The sequence below is a fragment of the Apis florea genome, unplaced genomic scaffold, assembly GCF_048593485.1.
Source record: "Apis florea isolate Af1SG1 unplaced genomic scaffold, ASM4859348v1 contig_3571_pilon, whole genome shotgun sequence".
Classification (NCBI taxonomy): Eukaryota; Metazoa; Arthropoda; class Insecta; order Hymenoptera; family Apidae; genus Apis; species Apis florea.
This window is the reverse complement of record NW_028256783.1, coordinates 426,140-444,140: the sequence shown is the minus strand read 5'-3', so window position 1 is coordinate 444,140 and position 18,001 is coordinate 426,140. Positions and strand designations below refer to the sequence as shown.

Sequence of the window (18,001 nt, the reverse complement as noted above, 5' to 3'; positions counted from 1 at the left end):
TGATTTGATCCAATTTTAAAAAGCTATTTTGTTTTAAAAGATGTGTTAATTGTACGTGTATTTACTGTATATATTCCCATAGAATCAAATTTCAATAGTAAGAAATTCAAGCAACATCAAAAACATATGATAAATATGATATATCTATCATGCAAAATGGAAAAAACATAAAATTAAAATAAGACGAAAAATATAAAAATATAAAAAAATGATATACATATATAATAATATATATGTAAAATTATAATTGTGTGTGTGTGTGTGTGTGTGTGTGTGGGTGTGGGTGTGGGTGTGGGTGTGGGTGTGGGTGTGGGTGGGTGGGTAGTTGTGTATGAGTGAGTGAGTGAGTGTGTGTGGGTGGGTGTATGGGTAGGTGAATGGGTGTGTGTGTATGTGTGTGTAATGTATTACATGTATTTCTGTTCTTTCTTCTATAATATAATAACTATCTACTTACTGTGTAATGCTGGTACGGATTTGCTAGTATGCATTTGTTGTTGAGGTGCAGTTGTATCGCGTCCAAGTCTAGAGGGTAAATCTCGTTCGCTCATGCGACGAGGTCCTGTAATAATTATCACATATAAAAATATATTTCTGTAATATTTTATTAATGTAATGTAAAATAAAATTATATAATATACAGGAATTGAAATCATGATATAAGCAGCTAGTGATATATTCTACAGTGATTCTATATTCTGCAAAAAAAAAATTTTTTTGTTTAAGACTTTAAGTAAATTAAGTTTGAAAAGTTTTCACATATAAGTGATTTCTTGATTAGAATGAACTGTGTATAGAAAATACAAATAAAAAAAAACAAAGTCTTCAACAAAAAAATATTTTTCTTTTTCTTCCATTTATTTTTGCATATAGTATCATCACTCAATTGTATCACATGATTTCGGGTATATATTATATATTATATATATACACACATAGCAGAAAAAAAAATATTTAAAACAAGCATAAATATCTAAATTAATAGATAGTATCTCTCAAATTGTATATATTACAATATCAAAACTGCTTTAATTCTATACAAAATGTTTCATTGTGCATTAGAATTAGAATTTATCAAATATTAAAATATGTAACAAAAAAATAAATCCATTCTTAATTTTGAAATTAATTATCCGATTTTATTTTGATTATTATTTCAGCATTTTCTCTAAATACTAAAAAGTATTTATGTATTTCATTTTATATACAATATATCATTTTATATAATTCAAATTTTCTGCTTATTCAAATTTTAAAGAAATTTTAAATAAAATTTTCAATTTATAGAGATTTTGACTTATTAAAATTTTCGAATAAAAAAAATTTAATGAAAATTTTACAAAAAATATTTTGTAAAGATTAATAATTTTTTAATTGTAATTGACTTAAAAAAAATTCAGTTTTTTAAAAATTTATGAATTATTTATTGTATAGTCATTTATATATATATTATATATGTATATGTAATCATAATATCTTATATATAATATATTCTAACAAGAATCTAGAAAACAAAACCAACATATATTAATATAAAAATATGTCGATTGAGGCTTATTTATTAAATTATAAACAAATGAAGTTTGTATTAAACGAATTAAAATACAAATAAAGTAAAATAGCTTTTATTTTATTTAATTATTTCATTTAATATTAAAAAATATATATATTTAATATTTAATAATATTTTATTTTATTTAATATTATTAAAATTATTTAAAATAATGTGTAAATTATTTAAAATAATGTAAAAAATATTAATATTTTGTAGTAAAAAAAAATCTATTCGAAAAAATCTTCTTTAATATAAAAAAAAAAAAATAAACTCCAATAATAATTAAGGAATACTACTCTATTTAATTTCATCTTGCAGAAGAATATCAAATATGGATTTAAATAGATATAAATATCTGGAAAAATCTGTTCAATTTCTTTTAATTTTTTTTAATTAGATCATCTTTTTGAATGAAAAATTTTACACACTACTAGTATGAAATTTTGGTTCAATGATGATTTTTAGTTGATTTTTGGCATTTGAAAAAACAATTTTGACGTTCATTGTTACTCATATAAATTCACAATGTAAATAAATACTTGCGAAATATTTTACACTATATTTGTGTCGTTTCTTATCAGTTAAATTAAAATTTATGCATAATAATTCGACAGTTCACTTTTTTACATTAGATAGTAATTTTTAAAACTACCATTAAAAATAAGCACTTTCATCTATAAACAGAAGATCTAATGAAATCTCTTAATGTTAACTTAAAAATTTTTGAAATTAGCATTTGTATATATAGCAATTGTTGTTAATTTAATAATAATCGAATTGAAATTTGCAATATTGATAGCCTGGAATTGCATTATCCGAAACAATTGAAAAATCTAATTAAATTAATAATGAAGAAGATGTATTTTATTAATGAAAAAATTAATAAAAAATTGAAAACATAAATAATTAAAGATATTTATTTTTTTAAACTATAATGTTCTAATTTATTAAAATTTTCGTTTCTCAACAAGTGAATGAGTATTATTTCGTTTTAATCGAAAACTATATAAATGTTTATTATATAAAAATATAAACAATAACAACAATATTGTTTATTTTATTAACAAAAAAAAACAATAAATCAATTATAAAAAATTTGAAAAATTAAAAAATTAAAATTGAAATCTTTGAAAATTATAATAACTTTTTATCTATAAAAAAATTACTATCATACTATAATCCTCCTTATGCCACCTAATTCTTATAAGATTTTGGCCATATTTTAAAAAATATAGAAATATTATAGAAATATCAAAAATGATTAAAATTTAATTCTTTCTATTAAGCTACTAATTATGAGATATTTGAGTATCCAAGTAAATCTAATTAAATAGACAAATAAACGAGAATTATTGAGTGCCCCAATATTACATAATATCCGACTTGACATCAGAACAATAAAATAAGTGAAGTCTCAATTAAGGATTCAATCTTTTTTCAATTATTTTCGATGAGTATTGATAATATTATCAATAATGAAGAAAATGAAATGATATGTAAAATTTATGTTTAATGACAAAGCAATATAAATATTTATATTGAATAATAATAATAATATTTAAGAGAAAAAAAATATGAGAAAAACTTAGGATTTGATTTATCTGAAACTTTTGTTACCAGCAATCCGGAATTCTATATCTTCATTCGACTATTTATCTATTTTCATTTTCTACATGATTTATATATTTAACTTTATTTAAAAATTTCTATTTTTTATATTGAATAAAAAAATGAATTGATTTCGTAGATATAAATAAATAAATTGTATACGTAAATAACTATTGTAATATAAATAAATATTTATAAACTCTGAAAATTATCATTTTACTTTTTTCGAAATAATTATATAAATATATTATATAATTATATTTACATTGAAAAAAATCCAAATGTAATTGTAAAACACACATATTATTTATTTTTACATAAATTCTTTGATGTATCATTATTGGCAATATTAATAGTAAATGATGAAAAACATTCGGATTCTTGGATTACTTTCTTAAAATTCATCTCATCGCTTTCGATCAAGTTTCAGGAGATTTTATGGATAATTTTTAACTACCAATCGAATATTAGCGCATGATAAAACTTTTCTTTAAATACTATTAATGATAGATAAAATGAATTGGAATTCTTTCAAATTTTTTCGCCACATGACTTGAAATGATGTGAAGTTAATTGATATTTGATAAAAAAAAAATATCATTATAATAATCATCTAAAATTATTATTTTGTCATAATTATTATGTAAAAGATATCCAAAAATTTACAGAGCAATATATGAGAAAAATAAAAGACAACATAAATAATATATTTTAAATTATTTTTTATTTAAATATATTAAATATATATTTATTTTATTTGAATTTATATATTATTGTATTAATATATAATAATCATTACTTAATATATTTTCAATATTATTGAAGAATGTTAATTTAATATTATTATTAATATATATTAATAATTATTTGATATATTTTCAATATTATTATAACTTTTATATTAATTCTGCATAATGCAATCAAATTCTTTCAAAATCATAATAGTTGTAGTTCCAATTAAAATGAAATTTAAAAGATTAAAGAAAAAAAAAGAGAAATTCTAAATAGATTTTAAATCTAAAATTTTATTTTTGAGTATTTATTTATTAATTTCTGAGATAGATAATAAAAAAACTCTCCGTACAATACATTATGTACAATTTTATCTACATAAACGTTATTAATATAACTGTCTTCATATTACGAATTCTCATTGTATCGAATGTAAGATGAATAATCGATGACATAATACAATAACGATACCGACTCTATATATACTGTTATTGTAATTTCGTCCAAAGAATATTTTTTATCTGCAATACGATCGTTTCGTTTTAAACTATATTATGTTTTAAAATCAATCTATCGATAAGGTTACAGAGATGGATAGGATAGATATTCGCAATATTGATTTGCTTTAATTTCAGTGATTGAAAAAATGTTGGATTTCAGTAAATATATATCATATATTATGCAATATCATGTTTATTATGCAATAAATATTCAAAACTATGAATACTTATTGTCGTATATAGAAGATAGAAAAATATTAGTTTTAGGTTATATTTTTGCTACCATTGGCAAACAATTGGTTATACTAGTGCAATCATCGTCGATATTTTACATACATCTTATAAATGCTAAGATTATTGTTATTATATTATTGACTATTTGATTCGACGACTACATAGTTATTGACTATTTGACTCGATGACTATGATTGTTATTGCAAAATTGTATTTCGTCTTAGGTATAGAAAGAATTCAATGTACTGTATCGAAAATTTTACTATTAATATCTTGGAAACTAATAAAAATATTAAATTTTAGATTTAAAATCCTCTTCTTTTTTCTTTTTTTTAAAGTCAATTAGAAGCGTTTACTTTTTAGAAGAATATCCTTACTTTCTTCGATCATTCTAAATATAAAATTTCTAGATGTACAAAATAAACTTTTGGTTTTTTGATTGTACTGAATCTCGTTGCGATCTGTCTCGCTGATTGTAATTACTTTTTAATTACATTGTATTATACAATTACAAAAAAGTATATTATATACTCTTAGAGATAATTTTAATACAATATATAAAGATTTTAGTAATATTAAAAATATATCAAATTGTTATATATTAATATAATATAAATATTTAATTTAAATAAATATATAATAAATATTAAAATAAAAAATGTTTTAAAATACTTATTTACTTTTAAATATGTCTTTTAAAATCTCATATATTATTCTGCAAGTTTTTAATTATTTTACATAATAACTATGAAATCGTATTTTAATAGTTCAAATTTCAGATCGGCATAAATTCTTCTTATCAAATATCAATCATGTAGCAATCAAATTTCTTTAACAGATACAATATTATTACAATATTTTATTACAATATTTTTTTTTAAATATATGACCTAATCAAATTTAAAATAAAATCAAATTATTTTTTTTATATGTACATAATTTAATCAATCTTTCGTTTATTCGTTTATTTTGTTATTAATTATTTTAATAATTAATGACAATAATATTTTGTTATTAATTATTTTAATAATTAATGAGAAAAATTATTTTTCTTAATAAATTAATTTTTTAACAGTTTCTATTGCTATTTCTATTAATACTTCTTTCATTTCTATATATAAATATTGTTTCTCAAAAATATTAGAATATCAACATATAAATTGAAAATTCTTGAGATAATTTCAATATTTTCCTTTGCATAAACTTTTATCACGGCTTTGTTAATAAGTTATTAATAAAAAAACAAGCCAATCATGGATTCCTAGTTGAATCGCGACAATTGGCTATATTGGTTGTCGATCGACCACGACTAAATCCAAATAATATATTTCAATATATTAAATAATTAAAAAAAATATGTATTATTATTATATTATTTAAAATATACAAGATATAAAAAAAATAATCGTGGCTATTATAATTTCTAGATCAGTAGAGACATATAAAAAATTTTTGTCGCAAAAATGACATTGACATAGATTTTCAAGATCGAAGTTTTTTTTTATTATATCATATAGTATTCGTATAATAGGGAAGAACAAAAGTCTCAAGAAACTATATAATCACAAATGAATCGTTCTTTTGAAAAAGAAATCTAAAGTTTTATAAATTATTTTATTCTAAAAATATTTCTAAAATATTTCTATATTTTTATTGAAATATTGCAATTATTGAAATAATATGCAATTAATGAGTTAACTAAATATAACACATTACCTTACGAAATATATGAAAATTCGCTTACGAAATATATGAGGAAAATAATTATGTCCAGAAGAATATCAATATCGATGCAAGATTAGTTAAATCAATTAATTTATTAATCAGAAATTAATATTATGTCAGTTTAACATTTATCAGAGATTGCAATAAAATATTATTCTTGTTGATAATAATTCAATGAATAGAAATAAAGAAAAAATCATACACGTTAATTTTCAATTAAATCTCACAACTTGATAAAATTTCTGCCGATGGATTGCATAAGTTATTCTCAAAATAAAGAGAATAATAGAATTTGGATTATTTCGTTTTAGCAAATCTTTTGATTCATCGTAATTTAATGTATGTTTTAAAGATTGGCAAACAAGTTAATTGGAATATCGTAATATCATCTATATCATTGAATAAGTTATCGAAATTCAGTTAAGTAAATCAGTTAGATATTATAAACCTCAATGATGCTCAAATATTAAAAATAAAACGTGCCAAATTTTATTATTTTCTTTATTCTGAAAATAATATATATTTCAAAAAACATAATTTGCATTGCATTCTTATGTAATTTATCGGCAGAAATCAAGTTGTGAAATCATTTAATTGAATATTATGTGTACAATTTTTTTCCTTTGATTTACTCTTGTCATTAAGCTATTAGTGACGAGAATAATGTTCTTCTTTCACTATGAAGTTAATCTGATCTCTAATGAGCGTTAAGATGACATAATATTAATTTCTGATCAATAAATTATTGATTTAGCACATAATGGAAGTCGCATCAATATTGTTGCATTGATATTTCTTCTAAATATAATTTTCATCGCTAAATTTCGATATATTTTGTAAAATAATATGTAATATCTAATATCTAATATCTTGGCTTATCAATTGCATATCATCTACATTGTAATATTTCAATAAAAATATAAAAATATTAAATAAAATAATTTTTAAAATTAGATACATTTTTAAAAAGAACGGTTTATTTGCAATTTATGGTTTCTTTAAGTCTTTTGTTTTTTGCAACAATATAATGCAATAAAAAAAAACTTTGATCTTGAAAATCTATGTCACTTTTGTGACAAAAATTTTTTATATATCTTTATTGATCTAGAAATATAAAATTACGATCTAGAGATATAATTACGATATTTAATTTTTATATATCTGTTATAATATTTTTACAACTATTTATTATTATTATGAAAATATCCATTACAAAGACTATCTCTATATAAAAAAAATAAAATCATCTTTTATTATATTCTCTTGATGATCAATTTTAATCATATTTATGAGAGCGTAATTTATATGAAAACGCATTCATTGTAACTATAATTTATCTTGTGACTGACAATTAATTGAATTAAAATCATTTAGAATTATTTTGAATCTCTATTCTGTATACGAGATCGGTTAAATCCCATTACTAATAAAACATAGTAAATGTTTTACTCTTAAAATGGATATCCAATGACTTTATTATTAACACATTACTATTAATATATATATTTCTACGAAATTAGACATATATTAACATACACATTTGACAGTAAAAAAAATGTGTAAATAAGTAAATGTAAATAGTGTAATAATGAATAAATAATATTTTGTATTAAATATTGTTATTTAAACATGCATCATGTGTTTATATTATTTATACGTATATAGTCAAGCAAAATTGTAAAAATGAAATATAAATAAAAGTAAACTGGAATAGATAAAAAAATAATAAAATAATTATCAAATTGATTCATAAAATTATTGTTAATATTCTTGTATATTTAAGCATAAATAAATTGTGAATTAAAAAAATGTAAAATATATCTAAAAATTATAATAAAAATTAAAGTTATAAAGAAAAAAGTAAAATTTATCGATGAATTGATTATTTACTGATTTCAATGACTTAAAATATGTTGTTAAAAAAATTATTTTGAGCAACTTTTTCTTATATATATAAAAATAATTTCTTATGTATTCTAATATATATATTTATTTTTTTAATATTTAATATTTAATATATATATATTTTTTAATATTTAATATATATATATATATTTAATATTTAATATATATATATTTTTTAATATTTAATATATATATATATATATAAAACTGACAATTCACTTTATTTTTTGAAATATTAACAAAAATTTTTCGATATTATATAAGACATTTAATCAATCCAAGTTTTTTTTTAATCGTAAATTTTAAAAAAAGAAAGAGGAAAATTTGTTTTTGCTACTTTTTTATAATCAATATAGTGGCCTATATTATTATAAATTTATTATATATTATAAATTTTACAATATTTTCTAAGAAATAAAGATCATTTTTAATTTTCTAGATGGAATAGTCTTTATTTTTTTATGCCATATGAGTATTAAGAAGAATTTTATTTCTATCATATATAATATTTTTTTTTATATATAATAATTTTATATTTATATATAATTTTCATATATAATAATCATCATAAAAAATTAAAAGTGAAAAAAATATTTTGAATAATATATATCAATGAATTATAAAAACCAGTAAAACATTTTTTTTTTTTTCTTCTAATGCTAATCATTTAGCTGAGACCTGAACATTCTGTATATTATTATATTGAATATCTATATATTTATATTCAAGATAATATAAGTGTCAATATATATATATATATCTGTATGATATATATTCTTGCATATTATTTAAATAAACTATGAAAAATAAAAAAATGAAATTATTCTTAATTTCTAGTCTATCTTAAGGTTTTATTTTAAAATTAAAACCAATTGCTGGTTACATGTAAGAAAAAGTTATTCAAAATGATATGCTTAAAAATATATTTCATCATTGAAATTGATGTCTCAATTGATCGATAAGTTAAAAAAATTATTCGAAAAATTGCTTTCATGCGCGATGTTGATCGATCATTAATAAATATATGTATATATAACTTCTAATTTGCATAACATCCAATATTTTTAACATTAACAGGCACGCATTCAAAAAATGTAGTGTCGATTGCTTACGTAAAAAGAAATCAAGATTTAGATGAGTTCGATTTAATCTTGGATAAATTTTCCAATCCTGGTGGAGCATTAAGTTGGTCGTATTATTAGTATGAATTTTTTTTTCAATCAAAATTGGAATTTGCTGATCATTGATCATGCTGCTTTTTCGATTTTCTTTAATTTGAATTAGTAAAATATTAGAATGATTATTTTCTTTAATAAATGACATTGAATTTTGTTGAAATTTATCTTGAACGATGAAATTTTGTTTGCAAAGTATTTCTTCATAATTTATATTATTATCATTTTGCAAAAAATTCTTATTCCAAGATTGAAAGTACTGTTTATTAGTAGGAAATGATAATATATGATCATTGATTTGTTTTAATTCATGAATCGAATCACATTTTTTTAAATTAAACCACAGATATTTTTTATTTTTCTCTTTTAATTGATTATTTTCATTATATCATAATTCTTCTATTCTTTCGATATTTGGATAAGAACTTGATAATTGCTTGAATTTAAATTTAGCATTAGATAACAATTGTTGTTTTATGTTCTTTTTTTGAATATAATTTTTTGTAATATTTATTACATATGATGAATCACACTTTTGAATATTTTCTGATATTAACTTTTCATTTATATCACACGAAGATAACATTTCATTCATATCCTTATTCATATCTTTATCAAGAATTATATTGTTTGAAGATATAATGTTCATATTCTTATTTGATGTATATGAAAAATGTAAAGAAGAACATTGAGGAAGAGATGATGCTTTCATATAATCGAGATTACATATTTCTTTCAACTGATCTATCATATGTTTTTGTTCCGATAATGATAACTTCCGTTTATCATTTATAGATATTTCATTATACATATATGAATTATCGTAATAATTATTACTATTACTATCATTCTTATTTAACAAATTTATTATTGAATTTTTGAATATTTTATTTAATTCATCTCGTAAACCGTATTGCTGATTAATTTTATTATTTCTTAAATCTAATTCGGATCGAAATTTACTATTATCATCAATAACAGAAAAATAATTTGATTGAGTTTGATACTTCTTAATCGAAGCAAAATTAGGTTCTGAAGAAAATTTCTTTAAATTGTCTAATTTCATCGAATTAAATCGATGATCGATCGATTCAATGTCACCAAGTTTCAAAAAATATTTAGCTAAGATTGCTACGCGACCGCTGCAACTAAGGCGTACCTCTTCTGGTGATTTCCAACATTTATTAAAATTCGAGACATCACATGTTGTATTATTATCTAGACCAGACAAATCAAGATTCAATACTGGAATAATATTAAATATATCAGCCTTTGCTTTTGGAATTGTAAATATTTCGAGATCGTCATTGTTATTTAATATAACATACGGCGATAACAAGATATCTTTTATTTTTTTTTCTCTTGTTTCATTATTTCTTTCCTGTTGTTTCACCATATTATATTTGTTTGCCTGTTTATTTGTTCTTATATATTTTTCTTGTTTATATGAAGATGCTTCTCCTCGTTCGTGTCTATTTGTAATTTGTCCTTCTTCATTGATTAATTGTGAATTATAGCGTTTGATCACAACGCGCTGCATACCTCGTAGTGAGTTTAATATTACGAGATAATCTTATGAAATATCAACTATGATGTTCAACCATGCGATTATATATACTTACGTTATTATTTTCCAATTGGTATTTATCGAATTGATTGCTTGAAAATGGAACTGATGATATTTCATCGACTTGATCGATATAGGGTATTGAATCGAGAGAAAAACTATTACATTTGATGTTTACTGTAGCCGAAGAATCCGAGTTTGAGTCTAAAATAATCGATGTTTGAATAATATTTATATTTATCGATTGGATGAATGAAACGAATTGACAAACTTCCAAAACAGGTAGCAAATTTCTTTTTTCGCATTAATTCTTTTGTTTGGTTAAAGTGCATGCATTATCTCTTAAAATATCAAAATTGTGTGTTTGTAAATATCCGAAATCACAATCGAAAGATAAAAATAAATTTGCGTTACTGCCATCACCATTATTGTCAGCCACCATACACCACTTATTTTAAAATTATAAATTATTATATCTTTTTCTTGCTTTTTCTCCAAATGTTTTATCGATTTGTTAATATTAAATTTATAAAACTACGTATTTTTTAATAATGAATGACAGTTTCTTAATTTTTTAATTTGTAAAGTTTTTGGATATTTTGCAAAGATTGCAATACCAATTCGAAACGAGATTAGAGAAATTTTAAGAATTAAAATCACGGCTTTAAAATAAATCGAAAAAAGAATCGCACCTGATATTGAATCGATTGAACGTTCCAAATCAATCGCGTGTCTTGGAACATTCAACAAATTACCCATTGAATGTGATGTAGATGATTGCTCGTTTATTTCTTGCGCCGTTGAAGCTTCCAAGTTTTCGGACTTGGGTCGAATCTTGTATGCTGATCAGGAACAATTAGTTAGTAAAGCATTAATTAAGCATTCATATCTCGTTGTTTCGCGAGAGCCAGAATACGAAAAATAAAATGGCGTGCAACGATGAATAATGCGAGCGAAAATAATATGTAAAAGCGTTATCAAGCAAACATTCCGTAGTTAGCAGATTGAAAGCATCGCGAAAGTGAATTAGACTTCTTTAAATTCAGATTGATTATTTCAGATTTTTTTCTCTTAATTACGCCGTTTTCTTAAATTCGTTGTCTCACTCTCACGTATATACAGTTCTTTCACCACAGATCTCTCGTTTCGTCAATAAAGCGAAACAAATTATCAAACGGTGAAATAACGTAATTGAATCACATTTGTAATATTAAAATGTGAAAGTTTAAATATTCTATAAAAAACAAAAGATACATACCTCTGTTCATTACTGGTGATGGTTGCGACAATAAAGTAGCTAAACCATGGTATATAGCACCCTGTTTAGCAACTTCAAGTGTGACTATTGGACCAGTACGTACTAAATATTCAGCAGCCCTATAAAAAACAAAATCTATGTTAATATGTTAAACTTAAATATGAAAAAAACTACATTCGCAATAGTTTTACAATTTTTAATTTTTTTTTGTATCACTTACTTTTCTTGAGTAATTCCTACTAAACTTTGCCCATCCACTTTTAGCAATTGATCACCAGCAGTCAATCTACCATCCTACAGTTCATACATGTATATTTTAATATTGCAAAAAATTCAATATTAATTAAAGTGCACATATAAAATATCATATAAAATATATGAAAATTAATAATAAAAATGAAGAAATAAAATATATCTATAAGATGATTCACGAAATATCTTAGTTAATTTATTTTTTTAATTTTTGTTATTATTGATAGCAAAAATTTTTCAGATAGAATTGAATAGTTTCAGAAAAGTATTATATATTATAATTTTTTTATATGTAAATGTGTAAAATGTAAATGTGTAATATGCGAAAATTATTTAAAAAAATTAATAATATCAAAATGTTTCTTTCCTGAAACCATTTAATTCTATCAATCATTTATTTTTTTCTTGTAAAATTTTTTTCACAATGAATAATAATAATAATAAAAATGAAGTGGTCTAAATTACCCTATAGAAAAAGATATTTTAATAAATAATACATACATCATAGAAAGTAAATAATATTTACTCACAGCATCAGCAGCACCACCAGCAACTACGCTCTTTATATATATTCCAAGTCTATCTTGACCAGCACCCTGAAAAATATCGAAAATATTTAGAATTTATAGAATATTTTCTATCAATGAATCTATACAAGAATCAAACTTTATTGCAAGCATATATTAATAGATTTTGTAACATCGAAATATATATTTAAACATACGTATACAAATATAATACATATATATAATATATATATACACGCACATACCTTTGCCGCAACGATACTTAAACCCATTCCATTGGTAGATTTATGTAATTTTATTATATGTATTTCAGGCTGAACAATATTCGAACCTGTATGACAAGAGTATCCTCCAGATCTATTACTCATTGCACTTGGACTGCGGAACTATTAAAATCAATTATTTTAATCATTTAAAAGTTAATATCATTTAAAATACTTTTAACTATGAAAGAAAAAAAAATTTTACATTATTATGATGATCTATCATATATATAGTCCAGTATCCACTACTAGTGGGTTGTGATGCCATACGACAAAGACCATCTCGTTGTAATGGCGCTAAAAATTCTGCTAATCCTGGAGGCACACCGCGAATAACTTCGCAACTGTATCCATCTTCGGGAAGTAAAAGTGCCAATGCGAGTGTAGGTTCTTCTTCAAGTCGAATCTCTCTACCATCAGCACGTGCTAAAGTATCAGCCACACTTTCTGCTACCTAGAATTTAATGTAAAAATTCTAATCTCTTTTCACTTTTTTTTTTTTATTATATTTTCTTTTACGCGATACTTATTTATTCTATTTAATCACAAGTATCAACTTACTCTGACTACATTTTCGATCAATTCTGCCGGAAGTCTTGGCTCATCAGCAGCTGGTTGATATTTTTGTAACAATGCTCGAACTTGAAGAGAATTCAACTTGAAACAAGTGGAACTTAAAGTAGCAAGTTCCTCTGCATTATATTTTGGTGCTTGTAAAAGATGAGTCGCTTGCATAATTGTTGCTAAGTGACATTGACTCGCAAGTTCTAAACCTTGCCTCTCAGCCCAAGTTTCAAGAGCGTTCAATCTTGCCTTTAATCTACGACCGAACCATCTAACACATAAGTTTGCGTTTGAAACCAATGCATTAAATGTAGTTGCATTTATTGTATGAAATAAGTGACTAAAAAGTTGAATCGTGAGCGCAGCATTTACTCTACATCGTCTGAGTAATGCCATCGTACTCGAAAATATTTGGAGAACACTAGCTTCTTTGGCAGGTTCATCTGCATCAGCCATAAATTGTGACATTGCCGGCGCTAGTTCTAAGGAAATGCAACGAACTAGCGATGCAAAAGCTGTATGAACTGCTTCTGTCAAAATATCCTGTGCCCTTGTCGAAAATGCTCCTACATGACGATCGTTTTTCAACATATGTAATAATTCTGAACCATTTGCTAACCACAATGCCAATGAAGACGCATCCATATAGCGTTCCTATGTGAAATATAATAATAGATGAATAAAATAATATAAAATTATAATATAAAATTTTACTTTGAACTAAAAATAACAAAATAAAATTAATTAATTTAATAAAAATTATAACTCAGTAACGAACATTAAAATTTTGAATTTATTTACTTGTCTAATTTAAATATTTAATCATTATATAAACAATGTTGTCAATTTTTAATATAAAATGTTTTTAATATAAAAAATCATCGACTATTTATTTTTTTCTTATATTATTTTAAATTACCTGTATTACTCGTTGAATCATGTTAGCGACGTTTGCCAACATCACAGTCAATCTATGAGCTCTCTCTGTTGGTTGTAATTCTGGCCTATAATGTGTGCTTGCACGATATCTTGCTGCCAGGTAAAGCGTATATGTTGGAGCCAATTTAAATTGAGGTGCTGATGGTTCAACATCTGTAATTACTGCATGAAAAAATGTTTCTTCCGTTTCTTCAAGAAATTCTAATACAGCTGGTAAGATTGGGTCCGTTCCTCGTGGTTGTCGATCATTCTGTAATGTTCTATCAAAATAGAAATATTCAATGTTATTCACAATTCATAATCAAATTCGTTTTGGTTTCGTTTCCTCAATAAATTCGTATATTTATAGCAAAAGTTATTTTTAAAAAACATATTCACATCTTATATTTTTTATATTTTGTATTACATATTTTGTGTTTTATCTCATTATGTCTGTTTCAATATTTGTGTTAACTTACCCTGAAGAATCCCATCTTTGACTGAAAAATTCATTCTTAACAATAGACATTTTTCAAACTAAATTCTTTCAATGAAAAATAAAAGCTATTGTTACCTGTTACCATCTCTGCTACTGGTAAGACTGGCAGTCTCAACGTTTCCATCGAGATCAAATGTAGTTTCATAATTATGTGTTGATTCCAATGCATGCGTTGGACTTCGAGTATGACAAACAGTAGTAACAGCAGCAACAGGAATGGGTGTAGATTTGTTTGGACTAGATGAATGAATAACTTGATCCTGAATTGATTGGCTCTGAATTTGAATTTGATTTTGTCCATTATTTGAAGTTCCAGATACTGATCCGTATCTTTCCATGTTCGTTTCTTGATTGGCCAAGTCTGGGGAGCGTCTACGGTACAAAAGCAGGCTGCGTGCAGGAAAAAAGAAGCAAACTAGGAAACTACAAATGGAGTGCAGAAAAAAGAGCTAAACTTTTTCCTTCATGAACAAGAATGGAGAGAAACGGAAAAGGAAAGAGAAAGGAAGAAGGAAAGAAAGAAGGAAAGAAAGAGAAATTGTCGTGCAAACATTGTGAAAAGCGTGTTCGAAAAATATATACAATATTGTTTCATACAAAAAATTATTTTGGTGATATTGTTATGATTTGTTATGATTCAACATCAATCAATTGTTACTTGATTTCTATTTTCATTTCTTATTTTTCCCCCACGCTTTAAAAGATATCATTAATTTACTTGCTAATAAACTAGTCATCTTATCTACTTATCATTATCTACTCGTAAATTTTATCCCATTTACATGTATATATATTAATAAATATAAAATAACATGCTTACCGATCATAATTGTATTCAATTTGTTTTCCAGAATCATGTCGTTGTCTAATACGTTCATCAGGTGTTGGATCGATGAACTTAAAAGTATGCAGTCTACCAAATTTCACGATTGCTCCATTCTATGTATAAAAAATAATAAATAATATATATATATATATATATATATATATATATATATATATATATATAAAAAATAGAAAAAAAGAAAAATAGAAGAAAAAAAAGAGAAAAACAAAAGAAATTATCAAAGAATAAAACATGAATAAACAAAAATAAAATAATGTATTAGATTTTATGACATATATATAATATAAATATTAGTACTGAAATTCTATTTCTAATAAAAAAAAAATATTTAATTTAATTATTACATGATATATACCTGAAGTATTGTTGTTTGATGTATCCTCTGATTATTTACATAAGTATGAGCATCCCTGGAACAAGGTGTAAGAGTGACAATATTTTCAGTAAATGCAATTACACAGTGCCTCGGCATAACCGTTGGTCCTGTCAAAGTGAGAGTTTGAGCTTGAACTGCCTGCGGACCTATTGGTCTTTCTGAGCCCACTTCCGTCACGTTTGGCTGTAACCGATGTCGTACACCGGTACCGTTTGGAATTTCACTACCATCAGGATTCAATTCCAGTAAAAAAGGTAATCTTTCATCTTCGTATCTGTAAAGCAAATAAAAACATAAATTATTGTAATGATCATTTTTGATCATTTTTCGTTAATATTTTCTATGAAAAATTTATGACATTTTATTGGTATATTCAATATACTCATTTTAAATATATACATGGGATTATTTCTATAAATCAAAAAAATATTTCAGGTAAAAATTATATTATTAAGAAATACATATTGTAATATAATATAATAAATGTTTGACTTTGAGATAATCATGAATTTTCCTATGAAGGAAATTTTCAAATGGAATCTTATATTTTTTATTACAGATTCTTATAACTTATATATTTTTAAAATATTTACTTACGAATGTATTTTTCTTAAGCTGTTATTAACTTTTAAAATTTACTTGTTATGAAATTTTGTAAATATATAATATATGTTATTATATAAATAGTAAAAAGTATAAAATTATGTAATAAAAGAATTTTATTTAAAAATTTAAATATGACGTTTACAGAATAATTCAAGATTATCTCAAAGTCAAATATTTATCAAAATATATGCCCTTCGATACCATATAATTTTAATTCAAAATAAACATATATATATAATATTCCAAAAATATGAAAATATTATTCAATTAGAAATTCCTAGAATAATTTCAAACAATATTTTTCTATACAAAAACTGTATAAAATATTTAATGCTTTTTCTTAGATATTCCGATCAAAATTAATGAGAGATTTAAATGAATTTTTTTCTTTTTATATATCAAAGAATTTTATCGTTATGATTTTGCAACAAACCTGCAATCTAATTCATTCCATTTGCCACTTGGTTTTTTCTTGCGTTTCCGAGGCACATAATCAGAAGGTCTTCTTCGCACGTGAAACATAATAGAACCTGTAAATAAAACATTTGATCGATAAATATTTTTAAATAATAATTATTAAATAATAATTTTTTTCAAGCTATATATGATTATGGTATTTTTAGTTAAAAATTAATCTATATTTGAATCATATATCTCATCACTTGTCTTATATCTTTGCTTTTATACATTTATATTTTTATTATAGGAATTTCGAAAAGAAATAACCGTTTCATTTTATCTTCAAATATTTGTCATTGTATATAAAATAGAATGCCAATAAATTATAATAATGGAATCACAAAAAAAAAATAATAGCAATGGTTTTACACTATTTTGTTATATTATTTTATATATTATTACTATTATACTATTATTAATTATTACAAAAT

At 23.1% G+C, this 18,001-nt stretch overlaps 2 protein-coding genes and 1 long non-coding RNA gene across 7 annotated transcripts in view; 1 reads left to right on the top strand and 2 right to left on the bottom strand.

Annotated features, from left to right (window-relative positions):
- LOC147656623 (uncharacterized) overlaps nt 1–16,106 on the top strand; it is a 29,740-nt gene extending 13,634 nt beyond the window's left edge. Inside the window, exon 2 of the long non-coding RNA XR_015294091.1 lies at nt 15,593–16,106. This is a non-coding gene — a long non-coding RNA (uncharacterized LOC147656623). The remainder of the gene's footprint in view (nt 1–15,592) is intronic.
- The window catches only part of LOC100864121 (adherens junction formation factor afadin), a 46,606-nt gene that overhangs the window by 20,192 nt on the left and 8,413 nt on the right, over nt 1–18,001 (bottom strand). The window contains exons 7-20 of one of the 5 annotated variants that reach the window (XM_086914021.1): nt 17,545–17,641; nt 16,485–16,779; nt 16,103–16,221; nt 15,358–15,654; nt 15,263–15,283; nt 14,785–15,064; nt 13,863–14,519; nt 13,507–13,755; nt 13,284–13,424; nt 13,042–13,107; nt 12,480–12,553; nt 12,260–12,378; nt 11,694–11,843; nt 458–562 (exon numbers count right to left, since the gene is read on the bottom strand). In XM_086914021.1, coding sequence (XP_086770147.1) covers nt 458–562; nt 11,694–11,843; nt 12,260–12,378; nt 12,480–12,553; nt 13,042–13,107; nt 13,284–13,424; nt 13,507–13,755; nt 13,863–14,519; nt 14,785–15,064; nt 15,263–15,283; nt 15,358–15,654; nt 16,103–16,221; nt 16,485–16,779; nt 17,545–17,641 — 2,670 coding nt within the window. The remainder of the gene's footprint in view (nt 1–457; nt 563–11,693; nt 11,844–12,259; nt 12,379–12,479; nt 12,554–13,041; nt 13,108–13,283; nt 13,425–13,506; nt 13,756–13,862; nt 14,520–14,784; nt 15,065–15,262; nt 15,284–15,357; nt 15,655–16,102; nt 16,222–16,484; nt 16,780–17,544; nt 17,642–18,001) is intronic. The other 4 variants (XM_086914023.1, XM_086914022.1, XM_086914024.1 and 1 more) reach the window with 4 other exon arrangements.
- LOC147656624 (uncharacterized) lies at nt 9,683–11,022 on the bottom strand. The gene has a single exon (XM_086914030.1). The coding sequence runs from the start codon at nt 10,972–10,974 to the stop codon at nt 9,823–9,825; it is 1,152 nt and encodes a 383-aa protein (XP_086770156.1). The 5' UTR covers nt 10,975–11,022; the 3' UTR covers nt 9,683–9,822.